A 16,506-nucleotide genomic window follows, 5' to 3' on the forward strand; every position below is an offset into this window, starting at 1 on the left:
ACAAGAAACTTCTAGATAAGGAAGAAAAATATATTTTAAGTTTATTAAACTTTCAAGGGCAATTTATGTTGTAAAGTACTGACTTGCCTTCCCCCCCCCCCAACATGCAGCTGAACTTCTTACCCAAAACTTTCAAGTGAAGACACAGAAAGCAATATATAAAATGCTACACAAGTACTTAAATACTCGTAATTCTGCCCTGAAGGCAGCATGCATTAAACGATTAAAATAAAATTGTTATAATACCTAGAAGGAAGCAAGCAATTTGAATTTGTTTTCAGGTTTCAGATGAATTCAGTTTCTCTTTGTAATACTCAAGTTTAAAAATTTTAGAGAAGTAATACCATGAAAAAATTACTTTTGACAGCTGGATACACCCACAATAATGATACTAATCAGGGAGGCTCCCAAATTCTGTGTGTCATATGGTACAAAGCTTCTACTGGACAATGGGCAGAAATGAGGGAGCATACCCTCTCCTACATTAACTTCTCACCAAGTAAATCTGTCTCTCTTGTTATTACTAGATTTGAAGTTTGGGGTTAAAAAAATACTTACAGTTTCGTAGGCAGATAACTTGGTGAATCATCTTTACTCCGAATGAGTTCATTGCATTTGTCAATTGTTTGGTAAACAGAAAAAGTGTCTCCAGTGCTATAAAGTACAGCTAAATTCTTGGCAACAAGCCTTCTGGTAGGAGGTCCTGGTGAATTGTTTAATAAAGAAGTCAATTGTTCAACCAGTTTCTTCTGGTTTTCCCTTACATCAGCCTGGAAAGAAATCCAGTAATCAGTTAAATTTCAGTTAAATTTCAAAGTTAGTTAAAGATAATTAATGCTAATTCTCTTTACTTTCCATTATTACCATTCTGACACTCTGAGAGTCTTAATTAAAAATTAACATTTTATTGCACCTTTCTACTTAAAGAAAAAACATCTCAAATAGGGAATATTTTATTCTTGCTGAAAAAAAAAAAATCACATTTTACAGAGCATAAATCTTTCTAGTAGGATTTCAGGAGTATTTTCCCTATAGCACTTAAATAGTTCCATCTTGCTAAAACAAAATTGTCATTTCTTGCTTCTTTTACTCCTGTTTAAAATAAAACAATTCATAGAAATATAGTCGTTTCAGTAAAGAACAACTTTAGCAGAGTTTCAAGAAGCTGAGCATTAGAAAGGAAAGAACTTACCTTAAAATAATCATCCATTTTAATCTTATTTAACAGTTTTTAAAGTGTTCTTAATTTTATTTTTGTTAAGAACCTGGCACTGTATTTCATTTACATATTTTAACATAAATAACATATCTCTTAAACAGCATTATCTAGGTTGGTTTACTGTTAAATATCCGCATATGCTACTTAATATACACTAAACAGTGAACCAAACAATTGGACAGTTGGCTGGAAACAGATATTTTATCATTTGATTAGGAAAATAAAAAACAAAGAGAAAGATGTTACATTCTTGCTCGCTAAAGAACTACCAAATAATTGTGCCATGCTAGATGGAAGCATGACTGCCATTCTTCATCACAGGGTTGCAAAATCTCGCATTAATAATCTGAGTTAAAATAATAAATTAAAATAAATTTTAAAAAAATCACTTAATGCTTATTTCTCAAATTCCTTTCATTGGACAAGTGGCTCTGTCACTTGAAGGGCTGTGTCTATTTAGAAAGTTACTGCTAACACTGAACATACTTTCATTGCGTGTACACAAAAGACGTGAAGCAAATGAAATTGAATACTGCTCTGTTTTGAAACAAAACAACAAAAAATATAGAGAGAAATAGCTCTATAATGTGCTTTTCTTCTCAAGTCTTATTATACTTACTCTGCTAGTCACTGGTAAAAGTTTTTCCAAAAACCGTAACCATTCAAAAATGAACTCTGCTTTTTGAAATTCACCAAGCTGGTTATATACTTCTTCATTAAGTAGTAAACTGTGAGCTAACTCCATTCCTTGAAATTGTCCTCAAATCTCTCTTCAAACACAGTGGAATAAAAAAAAAACCAAACCAAAACAAACAAACCACCAGAACTGCGTTAATCAATCAGGTTTTCTTCCCCGTTAATGTGGTGACTGAATCAGAAGTTTAAATACCTAAACAGAAAAAGAAAAAAAAGAAAAAAAATACTAGAGAATCAGCAACCATATTATATTTATGCTTGGCTTATTAAAACTAAACTTTCAAATGGAAACTTAGAATTAAAAAAAAAAAAAAAGAAAATATTACAGTAGTTTTATTTAGGTGGCTTTAGTAATACCTAATGGTTTTGGAAATGAGACAATGGTATTGATGTAATATCCAAATTAAAGTTAAATATACTTCAGAAAAATCAGACTGGTTCTCACTCAACTACTATTTTTTCTTCATCTTGTTTTGCATGAAGTGAGGTTTACTAGTACTTGATCACATATATACCTGAAAATAATGATCAACTGGCCCCAAATATGACTTTTGTGATCTAGAATTAAGTGCAGCAATAGCAGTAACCTACACCTAACAGACTCATGTTAATTATATTCACAAATAGAAACGCTAACATCTTATTCAAACACTTTATGTATTCTCAATGCCAAGCAAGGCATAAAGAAAAAACAGAACTTCATCGCTGAACAAACCTCTAACGCTGCCTTTTTCAAAAAAAAAACCCACACCTGAAAAAAGGGTGATTCAAAAATTCCGAAGTTCAAAAGAAGTTATATTTCACTTATGTGTCTCAGACTATTTTGGGAATTTCCACATTGTCAACAGGCATAACTAGAAGCAAACCAAGACGAAAAACACTTCCAATGATAACTGTTTTTCCCCACTACTTAAACGCCATATAGCCTCAAACTACAAAATATAATATTCTGTAGGCTTTGCAGACAGAAATTGTCAAGGAGATTCTGGTAATATGTCAACTGTATTTTAAACTCCCAAATAAACTATCCTTTCCAGAGGTCACCAAGACTGCTGAACACACATTTTTTTCCTATGCAGTAACAATATTACAGCGTAAAATGATCCATCAAACAGTAAATGGGCAATACAAAGCAGTGGTAAATAATTCAGTACTTGGGTTGCCATGAAATGCACAGCAGGTTACCTTTACTACTTTCTACACATTTTTCCTGTAAAATTTACTCACGTAGGAAATTAGTCACATCTAATTTACTATAATGAGCTGTCACTTCAAACTTTCCTGAAATACCAGGCAGCTTGACAAGGCACCGCACTATAAAATGACAGTCAAGAGATAAATATACTTACCTAAGTATACCTATATATATATTTTATCTGCCTAAGTACATAGATGCTCACAATTTACCAGCTACCTCACTCCTAGAGCACTCACAGAGCTTAACTCTATCCTCACATTTTTTGAAACATACAAAAAAGTAGGATTACATATTATTTCATTGAATATTTGAGTAGAATTTCATCACGGCTCAGCATGGACATTACACATACAGGTCACAAACCCTCCTTTTTACCTCACCCAAGGCCTGTCCCAACATTTAGTGTAGCTAAATCACCTACCACCACAGCAACTGATTCAACTTACATACAAAGCTGAGGATTACAACTCACAGTTGTTTTCCCAACTGAAAAGATAACAGATCATTGAGACACGTTGGCACTTAACTTACCTAGCAGATAATTTCTTCTCATTGTAAAAACTGTCTCTCTGCTGCTCCAGGTTCTTGGATAAAGGATGTCAAGAGCTCTATTTCCTAGAAAAAGAGTTAACACAAAAATCAACTTTTAAAAACCACATGAAATACTGTCTGTTCTACAAAAAAAACAACCCAAGAATTCCAAAGTCTTGCATACTGACAATTGTCATTAGCTCAGCAAAATGCACTGAACTGGAACTCCATAAATATTATTAGCTGTTTATAAGTTGCATTTTAATTGGGTGGACCCATCACATTCACCATACAATTTGATTCATTTAACTACTGAAACCACCTTTCTTATTTGTTTTGTAAACTCAGATTAACTCTAAAACAAACAAAAAAACAAAAGTAAGCTCAAACAGCTTAATACCATAATTATTTTCTAGAAAGACGATTTCAGTGCCTTCATCAGACCTAAATTAATTCAATAGATCTCAAAAAGCATAGGTGGAAAATATTTATTGTATTAATCTGGAATGCTATCACAAATGGCCATGTCCTTAACATTGTCATAAAAAATACAACAGCATTCATGTCTAAATCAACACCCAGCAGAGCTGGCAAAGGTGACTCAACTGTTCTGAAATACAAAGAGACATGAGGATTATCAATCCATTCTCATAGCTCCCAGATATAATATTAATATCAGAATCAATGGGCAAAAACATTTCCTTTTAAACCTCATTCAACTTGAACTTAGTCTGGCAGGACATGAAACACAGGCTGTGTGCTATTTTAAAAGTAATCAGTTTTCAATCAGTCTTAAAAAGAGTGAAGTTGAGAACAAATCAAAAGTACACGTAGACTTCAAAGTAATCTAAACTTCTTTCAGCCTGGGGAACCAGGGTTCAGCCTGGTGAAGAGAAAGCTCAGGGGGACCTAACAGTAGCCTTCACAAGGCAAGATTACCAAGAAGACCAAGACAGGTTCTTTACCGAAGCATATGGGAGGGAATAACACCAGAAGTATCATAAATTGAAATAGGGAATGTTGCAATTGGACAGAAGAATAAAAGATTTTCACTGCAAGGATTATCAACCACTGGGATAGATGCTGAGAGGCTGCAGAACACCCTCAGGGGTTTCTAAGAATAGACTGGACAAAACCCTAAGCAACCTGGTCTGAACTCAGAGTTAACCCTTCTTTGAGCGAATGGTTGGACAAAAAGACCTCACAGAGCCCCTTCCAAACTGTATGAGTCTACATTTTGTAAACGATCCTGCCCACAACTCACACTGCTTACATGCGTTCTTCTGTTAATGTTAGTAAAAGAGAAAAGTTCAGGTCATTCCACTGAAGTTATTATTGTAACATGTTTCTATGAGAGACACTTCTACTGTATAAGAACATATTTGTAAAAATCAACTGGAAATATTTTATTATTTTTAGGATTTGCGTAGTCTAAATGAAAAACAATGTTATGGTGTAGTTGCTGATCTTTATAATGAACACCTGCTAAGATGGCTAGAAACGCTAGCATTTCTCAGAGGAAAGACTGTCCATTCTGAATTACAGATGCTGATTGTTCATTATGCAATATTTAGTTTTGTAGAAACTGAGAACTAACCACCCGGAAAAAAAACCAAAATAAAAATCACAGACCTGACCTTTCCAGTGCTGTCCAACAAGCAAACCTTGGTTCCACAAAGCTACGTAGAAAACAGTATACTCTCCATCCTATCAAAAAAACTTATCCCAAACACCTTCTGAGACTTCCTTTAATGAGTTGTAAGTCTGTACACCACAGATACTTAGGAAGCTTAAAAAATAATAATATAAAAAGAGCACAGGCATACAACCTTGTGAAAATGTAGGGAATCAAGTTTTTACTGCAGCATATTGGTTTTGCAGTCAGACTGGAGACCACCACAAAAGGCACGGTGCTTACAAGGCTATGCAAAGCAGAACAGATGCAGGGATGAGCTGGGTTTGATTAATATTAAATATGTCCTTGTTATGCATACAGATGTTACTAGGCAATTTCTAATGCAGAAGGAAACATCAAACCTAAACACATACACTCAAGACACAGGTGCAAATCTGCTCTAATCAGAGGTATGGCATAGCCATGTGGTGGGCTAGGCAAGCATGAGGAAAGACCGAATGTTATGCCAGCCATTGCGGGTATTACAGTTTCTCGAGCATCCTCACACACTAGTAAATCGATGCAAGTACAAGCTAAACATGTAAAGATGCATCCATGAAACCCATGTTTAAAAATGTTGAATTATTTGAAAGTCACTTTCCCCTGGTGTTATGATTTAGATCCTTCTCAATCTGGAAAAATAAACGTGAAATTTCTTTGAATGAAACACATACTATGCCATCAACAAAAATGAAAAGGCACACATAGCTGATAAAAAAAATCTGAATTATCTAGCTAGCACGATGCACCATCCTTTTGGTTTTGTCTTTAGATAACTGAAGCGATCACAAGATTTACTTTCCCATCAGTGCTACAGGAGCAGATCAATCAAAAATCTCTCTTTTTTCCTGTGAGGTAAGTTTATTTTACATCTACACTATGCTACAAAACTGTCACGTAACTGTATTACTGATGAAAAATTTTTCATTTGCCGACTGCCAATTTAGCAAGCAGGATTGTTCAAGACTGATCAGAAAAGAGCTCAGAAAAGCTCTTAGAACAAGCACTAGATGGAATGCTGCCCTGTAAATTGAAAAGCATATAGGGTGAATCAAGCATTAAAAGGCAACAGCAATTGAGTTTCTAAACTTCCTGAGAAAAAAGGGACTAATAGTCATCTTTAAAAAATAAAAAAAAAAAGTGACTTAACCAGGGAAATAGCTGCCGATCTGAATAGCTGCCTTTAGTAGCTGGTTTTGAAATATGAGAACCAACAGATCACCCACGACAAAATTACATCAGAGCCAAAAAAACACATAGATCTATTTTGTGTATGTTTGTTCTGAGATCGCTAATTTCCTCAGGCTTTAAAAGCTGAGGGCAGCAGTCCACAGACTGTTGTATTTCTTTCACATGGAAGTCTAAGACAAATATTAATATACAACACATTAAAAGCTATGAGTGACAGTGGCAACTTAATGGATTTTACTTTTCCCCTTCCTTCCACCCCATGGCATATTTTGTCTCTGCAAAAAAAAAAAAAAAAAAAAGTAATCTGCAATAAAGTAGACTCCTAAGTGATCTCTCGCTACAAAAATTAAGCCTTTAAATTATGACTCATCGTTTCAAGGAAGATCAACACAAGTAATGGAAACTATCACACAGATCAAGTATGTACTTCCAAATTTATTTTCTTTTACGATTTCTCACATTTGATCTCTCATTGTTCCAGCGGTTTGTCTCTCTTTGCTAGGAACAAGTGCTGCTCAAACAGAAATGAGACCAACCTGAGCTCTCTGAGCATGACACTCAGATCAGGATCTAGAATACAATCTAGGTGAGGATCTAGGTCCTTTACATCTACTATGTAGCAAAGAAAATAAAGTGCCAATTAACTTATCTTAATAATTATTACTTATATTTTTCTAATTTCACAAGTATTAAAATAATTCTGCATTTAACCTGATATAAAGCATAAAGATAATAAACCTGTGGGTTCAATTTTGTACCAAAGACTAGTCTAGCAGAGAAGTAAAAAGGACATTACTCTTCTAAGAAATGATCACTGCTACTCATTGCCAATAACAAGTAATACTAAAAAATGAGTTATGAGTAATAGTAATGAGTAAGACAAAAAAATGACCAGTAATAATTACCAGTGTTTTCATAACAGCTGCCATTGGGCTGACTACACAATCAACGTCATAATCATCACACTACTGAAAACCAGAGCTGAAGCACAACCATTAGCTACAAGCTGTCCTTCACTTCATCGCAGTGGAATTTTAACTGACTTCAAATTCATGTTTTTTTCCTCAGAAAGCAAGATTTATTATCATCTATCTAACAAGTGAACCAATACATTTAAGAGAAAGCCTTCCAGCCTGACACGTTTACTCCTAGTCATTAACAGTTCAGATCAATGTTACTCCTGCAGCGCTGTTTTAAAAGTTTAATGGGATGATCGTTACCCATGCATCTGAGCTAACAGCATGGCAACAGTATCGATGCTCAAGCCTATGTTAAGCCCTCACACATGTCTGTTTAGAGTGTCTCCCAAACAGAAACAAAACTCCTGCCCAGCTCCCTCGGGCTTACTTCCAACAAGAGAAACCGAATATGGTGCCCTTTTTGCCAGCTGGGCTGAAAAACCACCTTGAAGCACCAGCTGAATTCAGCTATTAATGAATGAAACATAGACCAAAGTCTGATGGTTACAGTGTATCATTGAGGCAAACCTAAGGAGGCAGGGAGGTCTGGAGAAGGCAAAAAGCACAGGGTCAAACTCCCAGCAACTTCAGACAGGAGATCTGATTGCCCAGGGAACCAAGGATTGAGTTATCTTCAGCTGTAACTTCGCTAGAATTTATAGCACACGTAGAAATCATCTAATTTAAATAAACTACAATGATAGAATCTTAAAAATTGTATAAGAAATAAATTCTGATTATTTCAGTGCCAAGAACTAAAATCCCAGCTCAGATGAGCTTGGAGTTTAGACACTGGAAATACTATTGGAGTGGGAAGACGATTCAATATCTAGATATCTAGTTACTGGGACCTGTACTGTTCAACATCTTTGTCAGTGACATGGACAGTGGGGTTGAGTGCACCCTCAGCAAGTTTGCCGATGATACCAAGCTCTTTGGCGAGGTAGACATGCTGGAGGGGAGGGATGCCATCCAGAACAGGCTGGACAGGCTGGAGAGGTGGGCCCAAGCCAACCTCATGCAGTTCAACAAGGCAAAGTGCAAGGTCTTACATCTGGGTCGGGGCAATCCCAAGCACAAATACAGGCTCAGCAGGGAATGGCTGGAGAGCAGCCCTGAGGAGAAGGACCTGGGGGTGCTGATTGACGAGAAGCTCAACATGAGCCAGCAATGTGAAATCGCAGCCCAGAAGACCAACCATATTCTAGGCTGCATCAAAAGAAGTGTGGCCAGCAGGTCAAAGGAGGTGATTCTCCTACTCCGCTCTCATGAGACCCCACCTGGAGTACTGCATCCAGCTCCAGAGTCCCCAATATAAGAAGGACACGGACCGGCTGAAGCATGCCCAGAGGAGAGCCACGAGGATGATCCGAGGGCTGGAGCACCTCTCCTATGAGGAGAGGCTGAAAGAGTTGGGGCTGTTCAGCCTGGAGAAGAGAAGGCTCCAGGGAAATCTTATTGCAGCCTACACAGGAGAGCTGGGGAAGGACTTTTTACTAGGGCATGTAGTGATAGGACGAAGGGGAATGGCTTTAAACTGGAAGAAGGCAGGTTTAGATTAAACATTAGGAAGAAATTCTTTACTCGGAGGGTGGTGAGGCACTGGAACAGGTTGCCCAGAGAGGCTGTTGAGGCCCCATCCCTGGAGGTGTTCAAGGCCAGGCTGGACGTGGCCTTGGGAAACCTGGTCTAGTGAGAGGTGTGCCTGTCTATGGCAGGGGGGTCGGAACTCGATGATCTTCAAGGTCCCTTCCAACCTAAATCATTCTATGATTCATTCTATGATTCTATAAAGGTATTTATTATTACTCCAAAGACAGGGCAGCCCTTTGTTTAATTACTGACTTCCACAAACCACTACCAACTAACACAGAGAAGCAGTCTGCCTCAAAATTGTCAGTAACAGAAGGCAAAGCTAAATAAAAGTGTCATTATAAGTATGTCAGTACGCCAATGTCCTTTGTGTGGCAGGATCCTCAGCATTCAGTCAACTTGTGCCTTTTCTCTGTATGCAGAAGCCCTAAATTTTTTGCTCCGCAGAGCCACATGAAGCCATGGCAGGTAACTGCTGGTCCCAACACAACATTGACCCCTCTGTTCATATTTTATGTTCAGCAGTGCTAATGACACTTGGCTCCTCATTCAGCTGAAAAAAAAAAACAACTGTGAATTTCATGTACCCTTTGACTGCTTTGTTGCATGTAGCTTCAAAGAAAACATGCAAGAAAATTTTGGGCATTTCAGCACCAAGACATCAAGAGAAGGAGGAGAAAAAAAAAAAAAAAAAAAAAGAGAGAGAATGAAGAAGTTAAACTCCACTGTTTCTTTAGCAGAAGTACTGGTATGTTGAATTGATTAAAACCTTGATGAGGAGGACTATGAAGAGGTTATGAAACCAGAGCCCAGTCTTTCTATGCATACACACACACACTTCAATTTACCAGTGATCAGTCTCATTAATTTGGACCAAATTACTCCTCAGTATCAAATAGACTTGATTGCTTTTCACCCCAAATTAATGCACTGCTATAAGAATGCCAGGCATTTTGCAGTGTTATATTATACTAGTCAGCAGTGGTGAAATTTGAAGCCAAGCGTGGAGAAGATGGGACTAACAGAGATGCTCGACAGCAGTTTGCAAGAACGGGCCACAAGAGAAAGTCATTACAAGACCACAGCCCAAAGCACAGAGAAAAAGAATGCCAGGCCATGGAGAAGAGGGTCCAAGGTTTTCAGACCTTTAAATCAAGCAGAACTGTAAGTCTTAATATCAAATGTTAGGTGCACTAGCATGTGAAAAATGCACCAGTCAATAAATCTCGCAGTTGAGTACTCGTATGTTTTATTGCATATTCTGTGTTATGAAGGGATTCAATTCTGCTCACAAGTCAAGCTATCTTCCTTTTTAAATAAAAATATGTACACACTTGCATCACATGCTTATCCAAATAGGAAAAAGCAATAAAGAATCTGTTTGACTATAAGCAACAAAAAATAACAGATTATTACACAACCATCCATTTCCTCTCATTACCGCTGAAGATTTCAGACTAGGACAACTTCCATTTACGTTGTATTTTTGTATGCAATTATCCAGCTTAGAAGCATGATTCTGAAACCATAGATGTTGAAACAAGACCCCTTTCTTTCAGGCTCTCACTTAACAGTCTTCTGGATGAAGCAATTTGCCCCAGGAAAACTATGCATCTATTCTGTCATTGAAAATTTGGTAGCATTTACTCAGGTACTTGTTAAAGACATAATCCAAGTGCACCTTCATATATTGCACTGTCCATGTAAGTCTTGCTGTGTTCACATGGCATTTCACCCTGCGGTAAAGAACAAATATCACACAGCCCAAACAGAATTCTTGTCAGTTTCTCAGCAACTTTCATCTGTGTTGCAAAACAAAAGGGCTGTATTTTGATGTTTTGTGAACAATGATGCTCATACAAAGTACTTGCGCACTCCCACAGGAACAGTTCCAAACGACTGGTTTTCCTAGCAAAATGCTCATCACATCTATTGATTTCCAAGTTTCAGAAGAATCCTCCTGTATCTGAAAAAGACACAAACCTTACAGGCAACAAAGATCTAAGTGAAATCTATCAGAATCCTTGTTCTGGGTTTGCTGATTTTAAAAATATTCACACAAAGAATGTGACCACCCACAACCCTCATACATAATGGTGACATTGATACGAACTACAACACAATATACATTTGCTGAAGTGTGAAAGAAATGACAAGACAATGTCTTCTAGGAATGCTGAATGATTTCTGTGAAGTTTCGAGGACAAAGCTTGACATAAGTAGGGAAAAAATACCCTGAAAAATGTGCCTGGAAATGCAATGGCTGTTTTAGCAATGCAAAGCATTCAAGACATTTTTTCAAACTCAGAATTTGGAAGACATTCATTCATCATGTTAAAAAGTACATATACTTTGCTTTCATGTTTCTTATCATCACTTTAATCTTTATTGCCACACCAGAAGAACTATTCCAGGAAACCAAGAAACAGCTACATTCAGTTATTGAGAGAGAGAAACCAGCCATTTCCCGAGCTCCACAGCAGGCACTACTGGCACACTCTGTCCGCCCTAGCACCCACAACTCTCGAATATTAGTTAGATTCATTTCTGCAAGCTTCAGTCAAAAGATAAACTTGGCTCCATTACAGGGACCTCAGAACATTGTTTAATTTACAGGCAACCTGGCAAACTGCATTAAAATAATTAACCAATGCTTCTAATAGAAAAACAGCATCGTATCTGGAAGTGTGATTCTGACAAAATGAATTTGAAAGACTTCCCCCCCGCCCCCAAATTTGACTAACTGAACTCCAAAAAGCAGTAACTAGCTTCAGACTGAATAAAAGTGCACAGAATACTTCAGGTTTATTTCTTTGCAGGTTTGAAAGATGGTGTGATAGTGATGCAAGTGCATAAAAATCACGGAAGTATAAACATTCACCTAAATCCTAACAACAATTTCAATATATATCTGAACATAGCTTTATTCCTGATGATGCTGTAGAGAATATTGTTTATCTAATATAGACAAAATATATCAAACTGAGTATAGTGACAGGGTTTTCTTTTGTCACAATGACAGGACTTCCATGAAATTAAATTCTTTGTTAAAACGTTAAATTAACTTACAGCAGGTGATAAGTACGCATATGGATGATCCCAAGTGCAGGTTGATTTTAGCTACCAATTAGGTAGCTAAGGTAAACTGTTAAGGTAAACGCTGAATCCAGTCTAGCTTAGCATTAAATTAAACCACAGGAAATTTTTACTGAACATATCCTGAAATCCTGGAAAAGTATATTTACTTTTCCTGAAAATCTTTAGAGCTACCATAGTACTAGCTTAACTAGTACTATGACTAGACTTCAACTGCACTGAACCTTGCCAACACAGAAATTCAGCAGCAGCAGAAGCCCTCACAGGTGCAGACTCCGCAGGAGACTTGTTTGGCAGATCAGAGACCACTATCCGGGCATAAATCACTGATATACCTCACTGCAATGGTTGATTCTCTAGATATTTTAAATGGCTGTTCACCAAAAAAATTCCAAAACAGCTTAAAAAAATGTAGCTGCATAGAGATTTCATGCTTTTTTGGCTTGCAATGAAGATGTAGACATACTTCATGTCTTTTTTTAAGGTTCTGCTTCCTTATAAACAGTAAAAACTGCAATGGTAAAAACTGAATAGAACAGACATCCCACAATCTGAAAACGTTTATGTGAGGAGGTGTTTCTAAACTCCTGCCTCATTCGGATGTCCTGAATTTTAAAACAGAAGATCATCCTGCTTTGATTAACAAAGTTTTTGACATATTGGGATACAACATCATGAACTAGTCAGTAACTCAGATATTTTACTGACAATAAAACCAACCCTCTGTTCAAGAATCAAGCACAAGTGTTCAATATATGGCTAGACTTAGTGTAACATTAAACTGGTTTCCTCCCTCCCCCACCTCCTTTTCATTGTGTGAAACCATCAGGAAAAGGAAAAGAAACCCAAACTTCATTCAGCACATAACCAGAAGTAATCAATCTTCTGGGTCTCAATTGTTGTTTCATACACGAGCTGAGAATATTACATATCATGTAGCAAAACACCAAAACATACAATGTAGCTTAACTATTTCTGAAGACAGGGAAAATATTTCTGGCATGTGAGAGTAAAATATAAGTTTAGTACAATTCATGGTCACAACTATAAACATTTAATTCTACTAAATCAAACACCAAACTTAAAGAAAGATTACAAATAATGAATTCAAACTTCGAAAAATATAAAATTTCCTAAATAGAAGCACAGACCTGAACTCACCTTATCTGCCTTCCTCTCCTTTTATCATTCTTCCACCCATATCTCAATAAACCTTACTCTTATTTTAACTGAACTTACGACATCTACTACATTCCAAAATGTCAACGCCAGTGCAACTTCACTGGTGTTACATCCCTGTGCAAAGTTTTTACCAGTTAGCCGGTGCAGACTTGCTCATTGTCCCACCTGGACAGCCACGCAATTCAAACCGCAAAAGCCTGCGATAACGTTTCTGCATACCCGAATGCCCAATACTGCTACCCTTCCCCCCCAGATATCCTTAATTAAAAAAAAAAAAACGTATAAGAAAATATTAAAACAGCCTCTAAAAAGAGGTACACTCGCAGAAAGTCAATGCCGAACCGGTCCCCGCAGTCTCAGGATGGGTATCGACCCGTACCAGGCAAACACCCACCCCTCGCCTACCCCACTCCCGCTCACCCCACGCCGGGGGCCGCGGTCGCTCTCCCGCCCCTGCCCGTGACACCGCGGCGGGCCACACTCGGCCCGGCCCCACGCGTGTGGCCGCCTTACCTCGCCCCCCGCCCCGAGGCGAGAAGACCTTCCTCCACTCCCCTCACGGGAAGGAGAGAGACCGGCCCCGTAGCACCGGAGGACGGGACGGGACGGGACGGGCGGTGCTGAGGGAGCCCGGGGGCCGCCCGGCCGCCGGCCGCTCTACCTCACCCACCCCCCCCCCCCAACCCCCCCCAGCCGGCTGCGGGGGTGATCGAGCACTTTTCAGGCGCAGGCCGCGCGCAGCCCCGGCCCCTCAGCGGGCTCCCTCGGCCCTTCTGCCCCCCTCCCCACAACCCCTCACCCCGCGCCAAGCCCGGGCATCCCCTCCCGCCCGGCGGGGATGGGGGGGCGGGAGGGGGAAGGCTAGCACCCTTCTTCCTTTAGGGTCATCCCCACCCTCCCGTGCCCCTCTCCGAGCCTTCGCGCCCCCGCCCAGGCGGCCGCCGGGGCTCCCCGCGCCCCTTTCCTCGCCCCCTCGCACGCCCCGGCAGCTGGCGGGGCAGGACCGGCGCCCTCCGCCCCTCCCCGCCCGCGGTACCTGGCCGGCGCGGCGCGGCTCGGCTCGGTCCGCCACAAGCCTCCCGCGCCGCTCTGCGGGGCGGCGGCAGCGCTGCTGCGGGGCTCAGCTCCCTCCGTCCGCCCTCCTCCGGCACGGGGGGGGGTGGCGGGGACCTGCGGCCGGGCCGCCGCCGCTGCCGCCCGCCGGCGGGGGGAGGGCGGGGCGGGAAGAGGGAGGGCGCCGGCGTTGCTCAGGGCTGTGCAATCGGGCCCGGAGCCATCGAGCGCCGGAGGGGGCCTGGGCGGCCCCGGGGGGAGCGCGGAACCCCGGGGGGCGGCGGCAGCCGTGAGGCCGCGGCAGGGTGCCGGGAGGGGAGCGGAGGGAGTCACCGCCCCGGGGGTCGCGCCGGGGTTCGGCGGGGTGGGGGCTCCGCGCTGCGCTGGTCCCGCTCGGTGTGGCAGCGGCTAGCGCGCTCCCACCGAGAACAGCGACAAAAAAGCCGTCTTGGCCATTTATTTTATTTTATTTTTTCCTTAAGATAGCCTTTTTTTTTTTTTTTTTTTTTTAAGGTGATTCAGTTGGTCCCGTTGAGGTTTATACCCGGTTCCGATCAGAGTCAGCCGTGGCTTCTGATATTCATTCCACCACCACCCCCCAGGCACCCGTCTGTGCTGTCTGGAGAGGCCCCCGAGCGCTGCAGCACTACAGTAACAGCAACACAGCAACACCCGTCTGTGCTCCCAACCATTTGCCAAACCCAACATCTGCAAAAGCCGTTATGCTTGGGGTTCACCAGCGTAAGCTGTGAACCCAAATCCAGAGGGGATGCCCACGCCAGGCAGTCATTCTGTGTTGTACTGACAAGGCCAGACATGGGCTTCACCAGGATCTTCACCTGTTCTGGGGTCTTTTTTCCTACCACTTAGGTGCTCCAACTGAAAGAGGTTGCGACGTCGTCGGGAGTGACTCCACCCTTGGAAATTTTCATAAGCAATTTCACTGGTTGTGAGAAAATTTCTGTTGGGGGGATTTTCTTTTCTGAATTCTGTCACCAGAATTTAACTTCTGTCTTACTAAGGGGAAAACATATGCCCTTCAACCATTTCTTAGTTTAAAATTAACAAGCAATAATCTTATTGTAGTTTTGTAGCTGATGCCCAGCCATGTCCAGATTGTTGTGTTTGCATCCTACCAAACACCTAGCACAGCAAACTGAAAGACACAGATCAGGTCCGGTTTCTGCCAGCAACAAGTTAATTTGGTGGGACTGAGATGTTCTGTTTTAAGCTTAGCTGCTGCTACAAAGTAGATGAAGAAATAATGCCTTCTGGAATTAAGACTGGTTTTGACTAGACAACAAATCTTAAAGACGATCTTTTGTCTGCTTATTCCCACAGTGCGACATCAGTTAAACATCAGAGTGGAAAACTAAGATTCCTCTCCACAAACAGGGTTCTCTGGGCCCATCTTCTTTGAAGTGGTGCAAACCATCGTGGGGAGGGAATAATGCCTGGGATGCACAAGCATAGGAGCCGAAATCGTGTCTAGTCCTTACATAAGCTTGTAATTAATCTTCAAATAGGTTCAACATGTAAAGTTTACATGCATACGTGAACATCTGTATTCAGTCATGTAGATGATACCACTGAGGAGTAATTCAAAGAGTGCACACAGAACTGCCTGATTACATTTTGCTTATAGATGCCAAGAACACCAGGCTGCATTACCGTATATGGACACTGGTTTCATTTTTACTAAATTGCCTGTGATAAAGAAACATGAGCATTGATGCAATGACCTTTTACAAAAAAAATCTGCCAATGGATGTGGTAATGAAGAATACATAAATGCCTCATACCTGAAGCAGGAAACTATTTCCATAATGTATTTCACAGAAATCAACTCTGAAAACTCCTACTGGTGTAAAGGTGTTAACCCCTGGTATCGAAAATAACGTACACCCCCAGGAAAGAGTTATTTGCTCAGTTAACCTCATTTTCATCAGAAAATGAGTTGCTGCTGCTCAACATAAAGCGGTCTGGCATTCAACTTGTGAGAAAGGTCAACTGAACAATTTATATTCAAAGACTGTTGGTGTTATGACGTTTTCCATAATGAACTCCAGAAAAACAAAGGCTGCTTTCTATCTAATAGTCCTGAGGTAACAGA

At 40.4% G+C, this 16,506-nt stretch overlaps 1 protein-coding gene and 1 long non-coding RNA gene across 2 annotated transcripts in view; both read right to left on the reverse strand.

The window, feature by feature from the left end:
• The window catches only part of HEATR5A (HEAT repeat containing 5A), a gene marked incomplete at its 5' end in the record, with an annotated part of 56,530 nt that extends 54,566 nt beyond the window's left edge, over positions 1-1,964 (reverse strand). The window contains 2 exons of the mRNA XM_082485354.1: positions 559-770; positions 1,839-1,964. Of these exons, the coding sequence (XP_082341480.1) occupies positions 559-770; positions 1,839-1,964 (338 nt within the window). The remainder of the gene's footprint in view (positions 1-558; positions 771-1,838) is intronic.
• Positions 1,965-1,974: 10 nt separating this feature from the next.
• LOC309673560 lies at positions 1,975-14,405 on the reverse strand. Its single transcript, XR_014269323.1, has 3 exons — positions 14,377-14,405; positions 3,645-3,728; positions 1,975-2,108 (listed from the first exon to the last, which is right to left on the reverse strand). It is a non-coding gene; the product is annotated as an uncharacterized lncRNA (long non-coding RNA).
• Between the last annotated feature and the right edge of the window lie 2,101 nt (positions 14,406-16,506).

This window comes from Vanellus vanellus, assembly GCF_965231255.1.
Source record: "Vanellus vanellus genome assembly, chromosome: 6".
In the NCBI taxonomy this organism is placed as follows: Eukaryota; Metazoa; Chordata; class Aves; order Charadriiformes; family Charadriidae; genus Vanellus; species Vanellus vanellus.